Genomic DNA, 19,405 nt, shown 5'->3' with positions numbered 1-19,405 from the left:
TGAAGACCATTCCATTATATATTTGTTGCTACATGAAGAACAGAAATTCGCCACCATTCAGTTAGTCTTCAGCTAACTGAATGGTTCACAACACCCTCACTTACTCTCATGAACAGAATAAGTACAGATTTAACTTTTATAGACACACATGTATACTTATATACAGATGCCACACATATTCATATATTTATACATATACATATGAACAACACTTGGAGGTATAATGCTATCAAAATCAAAAACTTTGTCATTCAAACCCACCATGTTCAATTTCTTAGTGTAAACAGACGATATTCACTAAAAGTTGTTAATGAGTAAAATAATTCATTTCAATTATTCTGTGTTGCATATTTTCCTCAGGGTCTTTTTTTACAAGAATATAGAAACATGGCAGCAAGTATCATTTAACAATACTTAGACAGTGGCATGTTATACACTAATACAATATACAGGTACTCAAAGATTAAAACAGCAGCAGCAGCAGCAGCAGTAGTAGTAGTAGTAGTATCAGCAGTAGTAGTAGTAGTAAGATATTTAATAATTCCGCATTATATTTCACATTACATTAGTTTCAAATTTTAGCACAAGACCAGATACGTTGGGGGATGGTGTACGTCAATTACATCAACCCCATTGCTCAACTGGTACACATTTTATCAACCCTGAGAGGATGAGAGGCAAAAGTGACTTTAGCTGAATTTGAAATAAGAACGTAAGGACAGACAAAATGTAGTTTAGTCTTTCCCCCATCATGCTAACTTATCTGCCTGCTTGCTGCCTTTCTCTTTCACTTTATATTAATGACTTAAAGTTGTGTATTCACACACCAACAGAAAATAGCAAGATACACACCTGCCAAGACCATGAACCTGAATTGTTCGTTTCATCATACACAAGAAGTACAAATGGGTCATCAAAAACCTTTTAATGGCTACTTTAAGTTGTAGAGAATGTTCCATGGTTGGTGTTCTTGAATATTTAATTCCATTGCAAATTATATCAGATTGCAATTTGGTTGCACTACATTTCACTGGCCAGCTGCAATGTATTTTGTTCAGCAGCCAATGAGGGATTAGCAGTGCATAACTTACTTTGGAGTTCATAAGCAGAGGAGCATAACTTTGCTTTCGCATTGGCTTTCAAGAGGAAACAACTTCAACAACTGTACTGTTACATCATAGATGAATTCAATCGTATATAAAAACACGTACATATACATACTCACTTGTATGCATAACCATGCATACATATGTGCACATGCACACATGCACAAGCATGTGTACAACTATACACATTCATATGGCTATATTCTTCTGCACACATACACACACTTCTACATGTGTGCACATGCAAAGCCCTTCTAACTGGATTTTCTGTCACAAAAGTCATATGAGAATACCAAGTTCATGAGCACTTATTACTTATTCAAGAAAATAATCTTTTCAGATTATGTGGCTTACTTAACCAGAGCTAACATTTTGTAGCACCAACATAAAGGCCTTTTTACCACTAGCTTAGCAGGAGTGTGTGCTGCCTGGGGCATCCCTTCAGTTTGCTGCCCTTCGGCCACCATAAAAGTTATACATTGCCTACAGCAGACCCAAAAGTGGTGCTGCCCTCATAAAAGTGCCACCTGGAGTAGCCCACCTCTAGCTATGCTAGTGGTGCTTTTTATCAAATATAATATTCTTTTACTGCTCACAATGGTCATAATTAGTGGCTGGTGATCAAGGAGGAAATGTATTCCAATTGCTATTTTCTACATATCAAAATTTCTTAAATTTAAAGTGCATCTTTCTACAATACTATGAATATTTATTTTATGCAACCTCAAAAACCTCAGAACCTGACAAAATTACAAAGATGTATTTGAAACATAAATGGCCAGAAGAGTTGGTTGCAATCTCCAACATATTCAACTATTTATATCAACACTACTTGTAATTATGTTTAGAAAGCAAAGTCACTAATGAAGATATGACTGGTCCCAATCGTAAATTAGAGTCACATTCGCTTTAAGAATCACAATAAAGTAAATGTCTTCAGAGAATATATTAAAGAATTAAATTGTAGAATCTAACACAATGACAAACAATTTGAACTAATGTTTACAAATAGGGCTGCCAAATGATGACGAGCAACTCTCATTGCAATTGAATGACAAGAAAATAAGTAACGGAAGTTGGTTAATACGTAAATTAAATATCTTATGAGAATCAAGGCTAAAGTGAATTAGTTTAAGATTTCCATGACTAGAAATTATTAATAATTAGAGTTTAAGTAATTCATACAAGAAACTAAATGTTTAAATATCATTATGAAAGATATCAAACAATACAGTGATGATGATGATGATGATGATGATGATGATGATGATGACGAAGATAGGTTGCTTTATATTTAATATGTAAATCTAATTTATAAATCAAATACACTTTACTTTTAATTTATGTCAAATATTTATAACATTATCAAAATATCTGATAAATACTAGGGATGCAGTATAGAATATGTTACAAAATTTAGACAGAAATTATACACGAAAAAATGATAAAAGCAGCTGAATTAAGATGACATGTTTGAAATTTCAATTTTCTGACAAACACAGATACAAATAATAATGAAAGATCTGCAACATATAATGGTATTGTCTATATATATATATATATATATATATATATATATATATATATACATACATATATATATATACATATATATATTCGGTTACAAATATAGCTAGTCCCTTTTCATTGTATTGTCTTCTGCAGCACGACACCATTGTTGTTCACTTCTCACACATTTTAATCTTAATATGTCTGCCGTTATCCCTAAGCAAAATTTGTAACACATCACTTCATCATTTCTAATAATCTACACACTCAGAGCCATTTTAAACTCTTTGGAAAATATTGCTTAATATCTTTTTATTTAATATCTTCACAATTCTTTCGCATACTATTTGCTATATATTCACAACAAAAATACACACTATATCACTAAATTATATACACAGTTGCTTATTGCTACTGATCAATATATAAAACAAATATTATTTAGGAACATATAATATTGTTTCAATGAAGTAAAGTCTAAATATTAAACATTTCCAACAGCATTATCCAATTAATTTTCTTATAAGACAATATGGACGCTATTATATTATCTGTATTAGTTATTGTTTGTGGAGTAATATCTCACAGATTTGGTGAGTGATAATAATTAAAATGAGATTATAAGAGATTAAATAGAAACTTACCTTTTTAATAATTATATCATTGGTTATTCAGTGAGAATAGAAAGATGTATTGTAGAAAGATCCATTGTACGTTCTGCTGTAATGGTGTGACAATGGCTGTATGGTGATGGAGTAGTGTAGCACGTCAGGCAGATAGTCTGCTGCTAGGAGAGGGCTGCATGTGTTATGGAAGTTGTATGTTTGTGGGAGTACATCTAATAGTATTCTGTATGTATTTATCCTTAAAGAAGATGTTTACTATTTACATGGATATCTATTTAAATAGTTAGAATTATGTTTATACTAAAACATAACATAATTGTTTGGGATAATAACATCAGTGATGTGAATGCTTGGCTTTGTTAGTGAATTTTTCTCTGTTTTATCCCGAATCTGATTGGTTGAGTGATCTAAACAGGAGACCAATGAAGGTGCTCCCTTCATATTGATTTCTTTCTGTAATGAAGATGGTCATATATTTAGAGGTTGTGATGGTCATGCTTTCACAGAGTGGTTACTAGCTTAAGTTATAGCATTTATAGTTAATAATACTCCAAAGATGTCAGGTAACCTCATCTCATTGATCAATAAAAATCTCCTTTATGTACTTTTACACAATCAGAAGGAGAAATGCACAAGCCCTGCAAAGGACATAGTAAACATGGCAAACCATATACAATATTATCTCTGCTTATTATACTCAATAACACATGGAAAATTTGGTGAACGATGGAGTGTAATAATACGTTTATAAAAACACTCTTTTGTTATATGAAAAACTCCACCTATTTTGCATTCAAGGGATAATTTTAAAAAATAATGACTTATTTATAAGATCATTTCCTCTTTGCTAATGTATATTCTTATAGAGTATACTGCAAAATGTATATGTTGATGTGTGTGTGTGTGTGTGTGTGTGTGTGTGTGTGTGTGTGTGTGTCTATACTGAAGAGTCTATATCTTGTATTTACATAAAGTAAAGTATTATACATGTTTGACTGGAGTTTCTTCACTGGAATCTTTTGACGTAGTTGCATCATTATTTTTATATATATTTTGATCTGGAATTTAGATTGAAAACATACTTTACAAAATCACAGACTTGCAGATTTCATTAATTAATTACTTAATGAAAAGGTAAAAAAATATAGATAAAACATATACTCTGGAGTTTATAACCTGAAAATTTCTGGCAGTATATTTGTTAGAAATGGCTGTTACTAAAACTCCACACTTGAGATGAAAAAAACAACAGAATAGTTATTAACCTGATACTCCTGGTATTTCTTCGTAATGCTTCAAGTCTCCTTGTCTACCACTTCTCTTAGATGACATTGTATCTGATGTATAGTTACAAACCATAGTAGCATTATCTTCCACAGCATCATCACTTGATGTCACCACAACAGGTTGACAGTATTTCTGTGGACAAACCAATGATAAAGAAATGTGAAGAGACACCAAACAATGGAAGTTAGAATCAACATGGAAAGAGAACAATTTAATATTGGAATGTATCATTGAAGTTAAAACATATTCAAAGAGATTTCATTGTTCCTTTTTTACATATACAGTGAAGAGAGAGAAAATATTATAATGTTTCCACTTACTGGGGTAGGTTTTGGTAAAGTTCTTGACTGAACTGAAGATTCATATTTGTTCCGCAGCTGACCTTCTGCATAACATTCACTCTTGGATCTCTCAGAATAGATACTCCTTTTCACCATCTCTTCTGCATTCCTTGACATAGCAACAGAAGTGTTAGTCTGGTACAACAATTGTTTCATCTCTGCTCTACCTTGGTATGCTGTAGTCTTTGTTGCAGCAGCTGCTGTGTTATCTCTGTGTTTAATGCATTTCATAATACACAGTGTTATAGAAACAACAATAGCCACTGATATTATTACTGCTGAGGATACAATGATAATAACCCATGTCATATGGACCCTACCCGAAGATTGTAAAGGTCCACTCTTCGACATTGGTGATGTCTCGTTACTAACAGCCAATACCAAAGTGACACTAGTTGTTGACGACTGAACTGGACTACCACTGTCCTTCACAACAAACACCAGCTCATAACTTCCAGCATCATTTAGATAAACTTGTCTGGAGAATGATAAAGCACCACTGTGTGAGTTCATACTAAACAACTGTTTATCATTGCCTTGTACGATTGCATATCTGAGGAAAGCATTGTTTCCACTGTCCCCATCAGAGGCTCTCAAAACTGTGATGTCACTCTTACTCTGCGGATGGTACTGCACATTCAGGGTGTAAGGGTCACTACTAGGATATGTAAAATAGGGAGCATTGTCATTTTGATCGAGAATCTCAACAACAACATTCGCTGTGTCATTCAGAGATGGGCTTCCGTTATCTTTGACAAAAACCTCAAACTTATACACATCTTGTTTTTCTCTGTCCAATGACATCGTGGCTGAAATGAAGCCATAACTGGTGATGAGAAATGGTAGATTGGATTTTTCTTTACGCAGCAGAGAATATGTGAGTTGTCCAGCAGATCCAAGATCAGGGTCAGTGGCATTGACAAAACCAATAGGGAAGTCTTTATCTTTGTTTTCATAGGTGAGGAATTGGAATGTATCTTTGGTAAACTGTGGTTGTACATCATTGATGTCCGTCACTTGGATAGAGAGGGTTTTAACACTTTTCAGAGGAGGTAATCCTTTATCTTGACAGGAGACAGGAATGTTATAGTGTCCTTGTGTTTCTCTGTCCACTGGTTTGTTTAGAATGATTTTATATTCTTTAGATCCCATTGACTGTAGTTTGAATGTATCATGTTTGATATCACAGCTGACCTCTCCATTTTGTCCCACATCGTTGTCGGTGACCATCACATAAGCAATGAAACTACCAACTTTGATGTCTTCAGAAATGGTAGCTGTGTTGTCGTTGATTGCAGAAACATAATCAATATCAATAGATGGAGGATTATTGTGTTGGTTGATAACATTTACCAAAACAGTTGCTATGGAACTGAGAGGAGGGTTGCCTCCATCTCTGGCCTCTATAAACAATTCATAGGTTTTCTTTTTTCCTAAATTTGAATATTTACTCACGAAAATTTCCCCACTTGTTTTATTTAATTGAAAATAGCTTTTTGCTAGATCTGATGTCTTTGGACTGAAATGGAAAGTAATTTTACCATTTTCATCAGAATCAGCATCACTTACAGACAAAACAATGATGGGTTTAGATTTGTGATGTGTACTTTGTATAGATACATTATAGAGAGGTTTAGAAAACTCTGGTGGGTTGTCATTTACATCTATTACAGAAATATTTATATTTAAAACACCTTGTTTTGCTGGTGAACCTCCATCTTTAGCTATGACTTGTAATAAATATGTGTCTTTGATTTCTCTGTCTAATGATTCTTTCAAAACTATTTTTAGAGAAGAAATACCATCAGCTCTTTTAGACACTGACAGAGAGAATGGTTCTCCATTCTTTGATTTTAATTTATATTGCATTAATGAATTTTGAAATCCTACATCTTTGTCTATGGCATTTGGTATTGATCTTTTTGCACCTTTACCAATGTCTTCATAAAACTCTATGTTGATATTCTTCATAGGAAAGTTCGGTTCATGGTCATTAATGTCTTCTATTACTATTTTGATTTTTAATATTTTTGAAACACTTGTTCCTTTATTGACAACAACTTTCATAGTTCTGGAACATTCTTTGTTGAATGTACAGAGATCTTCTGCATCCAGTGTCTGAGCAGTGTACAGTTTACCTGTTTTGGTGATATTAAATAACTGTGCCACCTTTCGTTTGAATTGACTGAATGTTATCAAATGTTGGTCAGATGGTTTAACATTGTCTAAAAGTTTAGAATCAGCAGCAATGTCTGCTACATATGTTCCTGGACTTCTCTCTTCTTCCACATGGTAGGTAAGGTCTATGGTGAGGACACAGTGGACCACTGATAACACGATAGATAATGACAGTAACATTATTGTAGAATGATGGATACTTAAAAGCGTTTGAATATGTTGATAGGACCTAAAATAGAAATACAAATTCATTAAAGAATTGTAATGAGAAATAAATAACAGCTTAAAATACACAGACATCATTGAAATAATAGAAATATATAAATCTGTAGTAACGCTGTGCACATGCGTAGTCTCACGCTTGCGTGGAATTCAACAACCAAGCTTTCCCGCTTTGATCAATCTCTTTCTTGCTGGCCAGCGATTGAGCAAGGACGTGTCTAGCTGTCTCTCCATCGTTCGAACTCACGCTAGACAGCTCATATCAATATACCAACGTCCCAACAACCATGTTCTCACACACCGAAGACGTCTCAACAAACAAGATTAAAGATGTATATTTTCCACCTTGAATAAATGAGTTCAGCGTTCCGTTCATAATATCTTAATTTAATATAGGAAAGTCAGGTGTACATCTAATGATGTATAACCCACTTTCCTATAAATCTATCACTTCATGTCGTCATCATCACCTGTGCCAATGACACATAAAAAGTACCCATGTTTGTGACATGTAAAAGACACCTGTACTGGTGACACGTAAAAGGCACCCATGCTGGTAATATGGAAAAGACACCCAGTTTACTCTGTGGAATGGTTGGCATGAGGAAGAGCATCCAGCTGTAGAAACCACGCTAAAACAGACTGGAACGTGGTGCAGCTCTCTGGCTTACCAGCTCCAATTAAACCATCTTACTGATGCCAGTATGGAAAATGGACACTAGATGATGATGATGATGATGATAGTCTTCTTCTCAAATGATGTCCATGAATTGGAGCAAATGTTTAAAGAACAAAATAACAACAGTAAGACGGGAATAGAAATAAATAAATGTGTGGAGAGGGATGTTAAATTCATTAATATATTTCTCAATCATAACTTTGTTAAGTTATTTCTAATATTTTATTGATTCAATATTTTGTTTACACCTCATTTGGTTAAATGCTATGAAAAACAAACAATCAATATTTACTGAATGAGTTTATAACTTTCATTCTAAGGATTTAGATGCCTAAAGCCATGGAAGCAGATTTCTGGTGTTCAGGTTAACTTTATACAATATATAAAAGTCACTTTATACAATATATTGTGTAAGTCGATTCAAACATGTCTGACCATGCAAATATCATCTTACTTGGGTTGGCAACAGAAAGGGCATAAGTTTGTAGAAAATCTACCTCAACAAATTCCGTATGAGCCATGGAAGCATATAAAAACGATTGTTTAATGATGATGATATTCAATGTAACTTTATACATACAATGTATATATAGTGACAAAGTAATAATGCTTCACAAAATAATTGAAATATAAATTTACAATAGAATATTCGTAAATATAGAATAAAATATGATTGAAAAATATAGGAGTGAAATTATTTAGGAAATTACAGAAAAAAATCAAAGTAGGAAGACTGATTGAAATAATTATATTTCAGAAAAGCTTATACACATATAAGCTTTAAAAAAAACATATACCTTATAACTGATATTGTCTTTATTTGGTTGACTCCAAATGGAGCTGGTCTGTTTCACTGTATTGTCACCTTCACCATGCCACCATTACGAGTCATTTCTGAATATCTTGTGTTTGCTACTATCCTTAACACAAATCTATTACACCAATGCTACCAACCTGCATACTAATAAACACATTAAATACACTGAAGCAAATTGCTTAATGTTTTGTTCAGATTTTTTCAGTTCCCTCCACCATATTAAAAATAGAAGTATACGTTGAATAATGTTCCAAATATAAAAAGCATTATAATGATTATGGCCGGAACACATTCATCTTATTTAGCCCCAGGCCAACCTAACTAAAGTAAGGCTGACCTGGGGTGAAATAACAAACAGCTTCTTGTGAGTTCTAAAACATAGTTTGTCTGTCATTAACCCTTGACACACCATTATTATTTAAGATAATTAAGTAATAAATACATTTAAAATAAATTTCATACTGTAGTTAAATAATAATCTAAGTTTATGAAAAAAATCTTAAAAAACTACACCAGCTAACGTTTTGCATGTATTTTAGATCAAGAAATCACTACCAACAATCTACTCATTATAAACAATAATGTATTTCTTAATATTACATACCAGACATGCTAATCTATCATTTACACAGTACCTACCTTATAAATACATTAGATATTTTTGCTCATGCAAAGTAAAGTCTATGAAACATTTTCAACAAAATAGCATTCAATTATTTCTGAGATAAAATGACATGGACAAAACTACTGAAAAATATGGGTGAATTATTGTTCAATCTCTTTGTTCTTTTGTTCATATTAAATATGTTAGGATACTATCTTAAGCATGCATGAGATTTATTGCATCAAACGAGATTATAAAAGATTAAATAAAAACTTACCTCTTTAATAATTATATCATTGGTTATTCAGTGAGAATAGAAAGATGTATTGTTGTAGAAAGATCCATTGTACGTGCTGCTGTAATGGTGTGACAATGGCTGTATGTTGATGGAGTAGTGTAGCACGTCAGGCAGATAGTCTGCTGCTAGGATAAGGTTCGTGTGTGTCACTGAAGTTGTATGCTTTGTGAGAGTACATCCATGTAATAATATTCTACATGTATTAATCCTTAAAGATGATGTTTGTTTGCTGGTATCAATGACTATTTAAATATATCTATCTATATATATAAATTTATATAACTGCAATAGTCTATTGTTAAACATAACTGTCTGCTTTAATAACATCAGTAAAGCAAATGCTAATCTTAGTTGGTGATTTCTTTCTATGTTTCAGTGAGAATCTGATTGGTTGAATGATTGTGAGAGAAGACCAATGAAGATGTTCTCTTCACATTGATTTCTTTTTGTGAAAAAGATGGTCACATAGGTTGTGATGAACATGCTTTCCTAGAGTCATTCCTAGCATAAGTTATAACTTTTCTACTCGATATTACTCCAAAGGTGTAACAAAACTTTGCAACTAACATATAAAAGTCTCCTTTCTGTACATATTTATACCATCTTAGTTAGAAGTACATAAATTTCTTGAAGGATGTAATAAATATGATAAACCATATAAAATGTCCAAAAATAATAAAACTTAGTAACAAATACTAAATTTTGTGTGCCAGTATGGAGAACAGATGATAATGATGATGATGATGATTCTTATATTGTATCATAAAAATCAAGGGACAATTTGAAAAAACAAATTATTACATATTTATAAGATCATTTCCTCTTTGATAATGTATATTCTTATAGAGTATACTGCAAAATGTATATGTGTGTGTGTGTGTGTGTGTGTGTGTGTGTCTATACTGAAGAGTCTATATCTTGTATTTACATAAAGTAAAGTATTATACATGTTTGACTGGAGTTTCTTCACTGGAATCTTTTGACGTAGTTGCATCATTATTCTTATATATATTTTGATCTGGAATTTAGATTGAAAACATACATTACAAAATCACAGAATTGCAGATTTCATTAATTAATTACTTAATGAAAAGGTAAAAAAATATAGATAAAACATATACTCTGGAGTTTATAACCTGAAAATTTCTGGCAGTATATTTGTTAGAAATGGCTGTTACTAAAACTCCACACTTGAGATGAAAAAAACAACAGAATAGTTATTAACCTGATACTCCTGGTATTTCTTCATAATGCTTCAAGTCTCCTTGTCTACCACTTCTCTTAGATGACATTGTATCTGATGTATAGTTACAAACCATAGTAGCATTATCTTCCACAGCATCATCACTTGATGTCACCACAACAGGTTGACAGTATTTCTGTTGACAAACCAATGATAAAGAAATGTGAGGAGACACCAAACAACGGAAGTTACAATCAACATGGACAGAGAACAATTTAATATTGGAATGTATCATTGAAGTTAAAACATATTCAAAGAGATTTCATTGTTCCTTTTTTACATATACAGTGAAGAGAGAGAAAATATTATAATGTTTCCACTTACTGGGGTAGGTTTTGGTAAAGTTCTTGACTGAACTGAAGATTCATATTTGTTCCGTAGCTGACCTTCTGCATAACATTCACTCTTGGATCTCTCAGAATAGATATTCCTTTTCACCATCTCTTCGGGATTCCTTGACATAGCAACAGAAGTGTTAGTCTGGTACAACAATTGTTTCATCTCTGCTCTACCTTGGTATGCTGTAGTCTTTGTTGCAGCAGCTGCTGTGTTATCTCTGTGTTTAATGCATTTCATAATACACAGTGTTATAGAAACAACAATAGCCACTGATATTATTACTGCTGAGGATACAATGATAATAACCCATGTCATATGGACCCTACCCGAAGATTGTAAAGGTCCACTCTTCGACATTGGTGATGTCTCGTTACTAACAGCCAATACCAAAGTGACACTAGTTGTTGACGACTGAACTGGACTACCACTGTCCTTCACAACAAACACCAGCTCATAACTTCCAGCATCATTTAGATAAACTTGTCTGGAGAATGATAAAGCACCACTGTGTGAGTTCATACTAAACAACTGTTTATCATTGCCTTGTACGATTGCATATCTGAGGAAAGCATTGTTTCCACTGTCCCCATCAGAGGCTCTCAAAACTGTGATGTCACTCTTACTCTGCGGATGGTACTGCACATTTAGGGTGTAAGGGTCACTACTAGGATATGTAAAATAGGGAGCATTGTCATTTTGATCGAGAATCTCAACAACAACATTTGCTGTGTCATTCAGAGATGGGCTTCCGTTATCTTTGACAAAAACCTCAAACTTATACACATCTTGTTTCTCTCTGTCCAATGACATGGTGGCTGAAATGAAGCCATAACTGGTGATGAGAAATGGTAGACTGGATTTTTCTTTACGCAGCAGAGAATATGTGAGTTGTCCAGCAGATCCAAGATCAGGGTCAGTGGCATTGACAAAACCAATAGGGAAGTCTTTATCTTTGTTTTCATAGGTGAGGAATTGGAATGTATCTTTGGTAAACTGTGGTTGTACATCATTGATGTCCGTCACTTGGATAGAGAGGGTTTTAACACTTTTCAGAGGAGGTAATCCTTTATCTTGACACGAGACAGGAATGTTATAGTGTCCTTGTGTTTCTCTGTCCACTGGTTTGTTTAGAATGATTTTATATTCTTTAGATCCCATTGACTGTAGTTTGAATGTATCGTGTTTGATATCACAGCTGACCTCTCCATTTTCTCCAACATCATTGTCGGTGACCATCACATAAGCAATGAAACTACCGACTTTGATGTTTTCAGAGATGGTACCTGTGTTATAATTGAGTGCAGAGACATAATCAATATCCATAGAAGGGGGATTATTGTGTTGGTTGATAACATTTACCAGAACAGTTGCTATGGAATTGAGTGGAGGGCTGCCTCCGTCCCTGGCCTCTATAAATAGATCATATGTTTTCCTTTTACCCAAATTAGAATATTTACCTACAAAAATGTCCCCATTGCTTTCATTTAACAGAAAATAGCTTTTTGCTAGATCTGATGTCTTTGGACTGAAATGGAAAGTAATTTTACCATTTTCACCAGAATCAGCATCTGTTACAGACAAAACAATGATGGGTTTAGATTTGTGATGTGTACTTTGTATGGATATATTATATAGAGGTTTAGAAAACTCTGGTGGGTTGTCATTTACATCTATTACAGAAATATTTATATTCAAAATACCTTGTTTTGCTGGTGAACCTCCATCTTTAGCTATGACTTGTAATAAATATGTGTCTTTGATTTCTCTGTCTAATGATTCTTTCAAAACTATTTTAAGAGAAGAAATACCATCAGCTCTTTTAGACACTGACAGAGAGAATGGTTCTCCATTCTTTGATTTTAATTTATATTGTATTAATGAGTTTTGAAATCCAACATCTTTGTCTATGGCATTTGGTATTGATCTTTTTGAACTGATGCGGTCATCTTCTCCAAACTCTATGTTGACATTCTTTATAGGAAACTTAGGTTCGTGATCATTTATGTCTTCTATCACTATTTTGACTTTTAATATTTTTGTGAAACTATCCACTTTCTTTATAATAACTTTCACAGTTCTAGAACATTCTTTGTTGAATGTACAGAGATCTTCTGCATCCAGTGTCTGAGCAGTGTACAGTTTACCTGTTTTGGTGATATTAAATAACTGTGCCACCTTTCGTTTGAATTGACTGAATGTTATCAAATGTTGGTCAGATGGTTTAACATTGTCTAAAAGTTTAGAATCAGCAGCAATGTCTGCTACATATGTTCCTGGACTTCTCTCTTCTTCCACATGGTAGGTAAGGTCTATGGTGAAGACACAGTGGACCACTGACAATACAATGGTCAATGGCAGTAACATATTGTTGTTATATGTTTGTTAAAGATGCCCAAGTATGTTGGAGGATTGAATCTGAAATTGAAATATATTTTCATCAATTATACAATATTTCAAAATATTTCTTACATCTCTCTATCAATTTTGTTCCTAGACTATGTCATCTTAGAAACAACCAGTCTTAGTGGTTTGAGGAGTAATTCATGTCTGCAATGATCCTTCACTTTTTGAGCAAAGAAGCTTTTGCATCAATATATAGGTTTCCATCTATTAATCATCTACTTACATGATATCATCTACATTAATAGATTTATCAGTGTTATTTTAACATCCATGCGCCCATACTTGCATAGGTTGGAAGAATGTTATTTTGACAGACGTTTTGCAGTCAGGTAACCTTCTGGTTGCCAGTCTTCACCTGTCTCCAAGCAAGGCAATATTTCCCCATTGTCAAACATGCTTTACTGAATATTGGAAATGAATGATCCTTCTTTTCGACAGTGACACTCACAACTGTCATGTGATGTCCATGTGAAGACAAGGAGGCACAAACACATGCATACATGTATCAACTTTGATTAATATCCACTTTTCCATGGCTTGGATGGAGTTTGTTGAAACAGATTTTTTGCTGTTGGATGCCCTTCCTGTTGAGTGTGAGAGAGAGAGAGATGGAGGGAAGGGGGAAAGAATGAGAGAAACATTAAAATGTGTTAAATGACCTTAATTGCCACAAACATGTCCCCTTCACCTATGCCTAAAGAAAATAAACACATAACTGGAGACAGCGATGGTTGTAGCATTTGGTGTCTTTTAATACATCTTAATTCTTCTCTCCTCACCCCTTCACTCTCTCTCTCTCTCTCTCTCTCTCTCTCTCCTATTTTTCTGCTCTCAACACCAACATTTAAATTGTGAGTCAGTTCTGCTTTGTCAAAGATGTCTTAATTTTTCAAGTCATAAGACTGTGGCCATGCTTAGGCACCGTCCTTAAATAATTCTCTGTTGAATGTATTGACCCCAGAATTTATTTTTAAAAAGTCTGATACTTATTTCATTGGTCTCTTTTGCTGAACAGCTAGGTTATGGGACAAACATAGACACAAAGACACACACACATAAATATATATATATATATATATATATATATATATATATATACATATATACAACAGGCTTCTTTCAGTTTCCATCTACCAAATCTACTCATGAGACTTTGGTTGGCTCAAGGCTATAGTAGAAGACACTCAAGCTGCCACGCAGAGGGATTCATAAGAGTTTGAGGAGAGAGAGTAACAAATGGCTATCGATAGCAGTCGAGGTGAATGCAGTGAGTGATGAATAAAGTGTAGGTGTGGTTGATGGGAAATACCAGTTTGGAAAAGGGCTAAGGTGAGAGAGAAGTAGCTAAGGAAAGATGATAGATCAGAAGGCAGGGGGATATTGTGCAAGTTGTAGGTGTACATAAGGTAACGATGGTGAGTGGGGCATGAGAGCTGATCTGAGAGGGCATTGAGAATGATGGCAGATATGTAAGGTATCAAGATGGAGAATGCGAATGGAGATAACTGAAGGTACAGAAAGGAGGTGACCAGTGAAAATAGTGTGTGAAGGGAGGATAATGTAAAATAAAGGATGGAAGTGGTTCGGGGGGGAGGGGAAGAGATAATTGGTAGTACAAAGAAATAGGGCAGAGTAACATGTGTCAGTTCTGCTCTCAGATGTTTACAGTCGCAGAGTAGCATCAAAGACAGAGGAGTGATGGGGAGGGCTGGGTGTTAGGGGAATAAGATGTGAAGACTGCTTGCTGAGGCAGAATGAGTTACAAGCATAAACAGAGTGCTTTTAGATCATATTTTTGTTGTAGTGGGCAAGTCTTCTCAAGCACAACTATTCATCAATCATCTGAGTCTTTTATCCTATGATCCATGAGTTTTTAACATTTCGAGATCAGCCTTCAATATTTCTTCTCGTGTCTTTCTGGGCCTCCCTCTTCCACAAGTTCCAACCACTTTAAGTGACCAGCATTTCTTTATGCAGCTGTCCACATCTATATGCTTCGCATGACAAAAAGCCAGCAAAGTCTTCTCTCTTACACTCTACATTTGATTGCTTTTATCTTCGTTTTTCTATCAATACCTTAACATATTGTCATACAAACCACACTGACAATAAAAATACAACAGAGCTTACTAGCTTCCCTCCTCTCTGATCTTTATATATCTTTTGCATTCAGGGTCCACATCTCACTACTATGTGGCATTTCTATTCGTACACAAGCATAATACAATCTGCCTTTCATTGGCAACAAAGGTAATAGCTCTCTGAACTTTCTCCATCCTACTCTTATTCTAGTAACTATATTTTCAGAATATCCTCTTCTACTGCTCCCTAGGTTACCAAGGTACCAAACTCTAGCTACTACCTCGAGGTAGTCTCTAGGGCATCTGAGAAAATATATTTCCCGTGTGCCCCTCAGTGTTTATTACTCCTGTACACTTTTCACACCCAAACACTACTTTCTCCATTAACTTTCTTGTGATTCAACTGCACCTTTTGTTTGTCCATAGCTTGCACTCCTAATCCCCAGTCAGCAATTTTGTAAATACAAGTTATGAGTTCAAATTCTGCTGAGGTCGACTTTCTCTTTCATCCTTTTGGGGTTGATAAATTAAGTACCAGTTTCGTACTGGTTCGATTTAATCCACTAGCCCCCTCCTCCAAAATTTCAGGCTTTGTGCCTAGAATAGAAAATAAAGTTATCTGTTCTTATGTACATGTACGTATAATGATTTGTTAGAGGTTTGTGGAAGCTGGCTCACACAGGGGCACACTTCAACTTCCACATCTGATTATCTTTCATGTCTCTGCTTTTTCATTATCTTTGCATTAAACTTTCTCATCACTAAACTATGTTTGGAATTACTCATCCAGGAGAAAATTTAAAGGTTTTAAAAAGTTGCCTTTATCACTTCCCTAGTAATAGCAAATAAAGTAAAAAAAAAATCAAAAAAACAAAAAACCCTCCTATAATGCCTAATATCTGTTTAATAAGCATTATAACTTTAAAAATTTAGTTATCAATATATTAAAAATAATCAAGTATTTATAAAACAAAATATAAAGCAAAACTGAGCAAAATTTATGCTGAAGGAAGTCACACAAAGACCAGATTAGAAAAAATAATAATAATAATAAAAAACGCTAATTTCTGTGTAAAAAATATTGTCTTTATGACCACATAAGAACTGAAATGTGATCAAATATATATATTTTAAAATTAACGCATGTATGTATACATATAGATGTAGGTATGTATATACATGTTTGGATATATGGATATATTTATATATCATTTATATTATTATATGACCGAATGCCATGCATCCTTTTCCTAGTATATATATATACATACATACATACATATGTATATTCAACTTGAGTAGAAATGTATTTAAGTATATAAGTATTTTACTTACAGTAAAACTGAACACTTTAACTGCATACTGTTAATTAAAAATTCTATACATTTTTCTATTTCCGTTCATTTCACAACAGCCCTGAATCTGAGCCAGACCTCCATTATCCCCAACTACAAATGCATACACATCTTCACCACATTACTGTTAATAAAAATAATATATATATATATATATATATATATATATATATATACTATAATATATTATAGCATTAAACATATTATGGCATGTTTCTTAATATTTTATACCATCAACTACATGGATACAGTTACATCACTAAAGAAGATCTGACAAAAAGCAAAAATGATTAAACATTATAACATTTCATTTAAAGATTGCTCCCTATTGTTATTGATCAATATATGTTACAAATATTATTCACACACAGAGGATATTATATCAACCGAAAGCAGACAAAGCATTAAATATTTCAATCAACATCATCCAACTGATTGTAATATAAAACGATATGGGCAACATTACTAAAAAATACTTGTGAATTATTGTTCAATGTCTTTGTTCCTTTGTAAGTGTTAAATGTGCAAGTACAATGTCTGATAGACTTAGTGAGATTTATTATATCAAATGAGTTTATAAAATATCAAATAGAAACTTACCTTATTAATAATTATATCATTGGTTATTCAGTGAGAATAGAAAGATGTTTTTATTGTAGAAAGATCCATTGTACGTGCTGCTGTAATGGTGTGACAATGGCTGTATGGTGATGGAGTAGTGTAGCACGTCAGGCAGATAGTCTGCTGCTAGGAGAGGGTTGTGTGTGTTATTGAAGCTGTATGCTTGTGGGAGTACATCCATCAAATAATATTCTGTATGTGTCTATTCTTAAAGATGATGTTTACTATTTACATATATATATATATATTAGATAGATATTAAAATAGCTAATAAATTAGTCAGTGAAACATAACATATTGCTTAATTTGATAACACTAGTAATGTCAAAGCTTATCTTTGTTAACAAATTTTTCTGTTTTAGTGAGAATCTGATTGGTTGAATGATCACGACCGAAAGCCACTGAAGAGTTCTCTTTTTTTACAGTGATTTGTTTTGAAGAGGCAAGAAACCCCACAAAAAAAAAAGAAAATAAACAAAAGAATTTGGTATTGATCATGTTTTCCTCCACATTAATGCTAATAACTAGAATAGTTTCCAATTTATTTTTTTTAAAGTATCATAAAATATTAGCGTTAATGATTTAATTAAAATTACTAAGTTTTGAACACTATTTGTTTTGTTTGTAACCTGATTTTAGTTTATAGAATTATATATATATTTGGAGCATTATATCAGAATTGCAATAAAAATCTGGTAATTCTGATTTTTCATTTGAAGTAACTTAAAAATAGAGTAAGAAACCTTATAAATCACATAAAACCTTCAATTAAATTTGAAATGTTTCATATCAGTTTAAATTATAGAATGTTGTATTTAACTGGAGAAATGTGGATGCTTTTCAGAAAACATAGTCTTTAGCGATCTGCAATACTATATAGAGTTCAGAAAACAAAGAATTTGTGTCAATAGTGTTTGTGTATTTATCACATTGTTTTTATATTTACATGGAGAAATATAGTTATGTCTCATTGATAAAATAATTACACATGTTTCACTGGTGTTTCTTCACTGGAATCTTTTGATGTTGATGTATCATTGTTTTTATATATATTTTGATCTGAAATTTAGATACAAAAATATCATGTTTTTTTTTTTTTTAATTTTGATCTGGAATAACAATAGAAAATATGTTTTTGAGTTCTTCATATTATAATATTATAATCGAATTGATGAAAAAGATTTCAAATGGAACTGATAAAATAATCATATTCTGGAATATGTCACCAGGAAAACTATATGATGGTGGAAATGATGTAAAAGATAAGTTTAAGAATATGACTTCTTACATGCATGAGAATCTGAAATATAAATGTAAGCCTTATTCACTAACAAATTTATATATATTTAAGAAATTGTTCTTAATACAGGTCTATATTTGAGGTGATATCCAGGTAGAATAGAGCAAATGTAGTCATTTACCTGATACTCCTGGTATTTCTTCGTAATGCTTCAAGTCTCCTTGTCTACCACTTCTCTTAGATGACATTGTATCTGATGTATAGTTACAAACCATAGCAGCATTATCTTCCACAGCATCATCACTTGATGTCACCACAACAGGTTGACAGTATTTCTGTTGACAAACCAATGATAAAGAAATGTGAGGAGACACCAAACAATGGAAGTTACAATCAACATGGACAGAGAACAATTTAATATTGGAATGTATTATTGAAGTTAAAACATATTCAAAG

At 33.1% G+C, this 19,405-nt stretch overlaps 3 protein-coding genes and 1 long non-coding RNA gene across 4 annotated transcripts in view; all 4 read right to left on the bottom strand.

Annotated features, from left to right (window-relative positions):
* LOC106878298 (protocadherin Fat 4) overlaps positions 1–3,980 on the bottom strand; it is a 28,048-nt gene extending 24,068 nt beyond the window's left edge. The window contains exon 1 of the mRNA XM_089363294.1: positions 3,260–3,980. The gene's annotated coding sequence lies outside the window, so the exon portion shown is untranslated. The remainder of the gene's footprint in view (positions 1–3,259) is intronic.
* Positions 3,981–4,501: 521 nt separating this feature from the next.
* Positions 4,502–8,840, bottom strand: LOC149132564 (protocadherin beta-15-like). Its single transcript, XM_089363293.1, has 3 exons — positions 8,803–8,840; positions 4,849–7,276; positions 4,502–4,660 (listed from the first exon to the last, which is right to left on the bottom strand). Exons 1-3 carry the CDS (start codon positions 8,838–8,840, stop codon positions 4,502–4,504), a joined length of 2,625 nt encoding a protein of 874 aa, XP_089219419.1.
* On the bottom strand, positions 6,308–18,581 carry LOC149132563 (protocadherin beta-15-like). The gene is made up of 5 exons (XM_089362154.1): positions 17,689–18,581; positions 11,235–13,664; positions 10,893–11,046; positions 9,647–10,685; positions 6,308–7,276 (listed from the first exon to the last, which is right to left on the bottom strand). The coding sequence occupies exons 2-4, from the start codon at positions 13,611–13,613 to the stop codon at positions 10,609–10,611; spliced, it is 2,610 nt and encodes an 869-aa protein (XP_089218280.1). The 5' UTR covers positions 13,614–13,664; positions 17,689–18,581; the 3' UTR covers positions 6,308–7,276; positions 9,647–10,608.
* LOC149132562 (uncharacterized) lies at positions 18,560–19,295 on the bottom strand. The gene is made up of 2 exons (XR_016244187.1): positions 19,131–19,295; positions 18,560–18,768 (listed from the first exon to the last, which is right to left on the bottom strand). It is a non-coding gene; the product is annotated as an uncharacterized LOC149132562 (long non-coding RNA).
* Positions 19,296–19,405: the final 110 nt, after the last annotated feature.

The sequence above is a fragment of the Octopus bimaculoides genome, chromosome 14 (genome assembly GCF_046866305.1).
Source record: "Octopus bimaculoides isolate indiv1 chromosome 14, ASM4686630v1, whole genome shotgun sequence".
NCBI lineage: Eukaryota > Metazoa > Mollusca > Cephalopoda > Octopoda > Octopodidae > Octopus > Octopus bimaculoides.
This window is presented reverse-complemented; position numbering and strand designations above follow the sequence as displayed.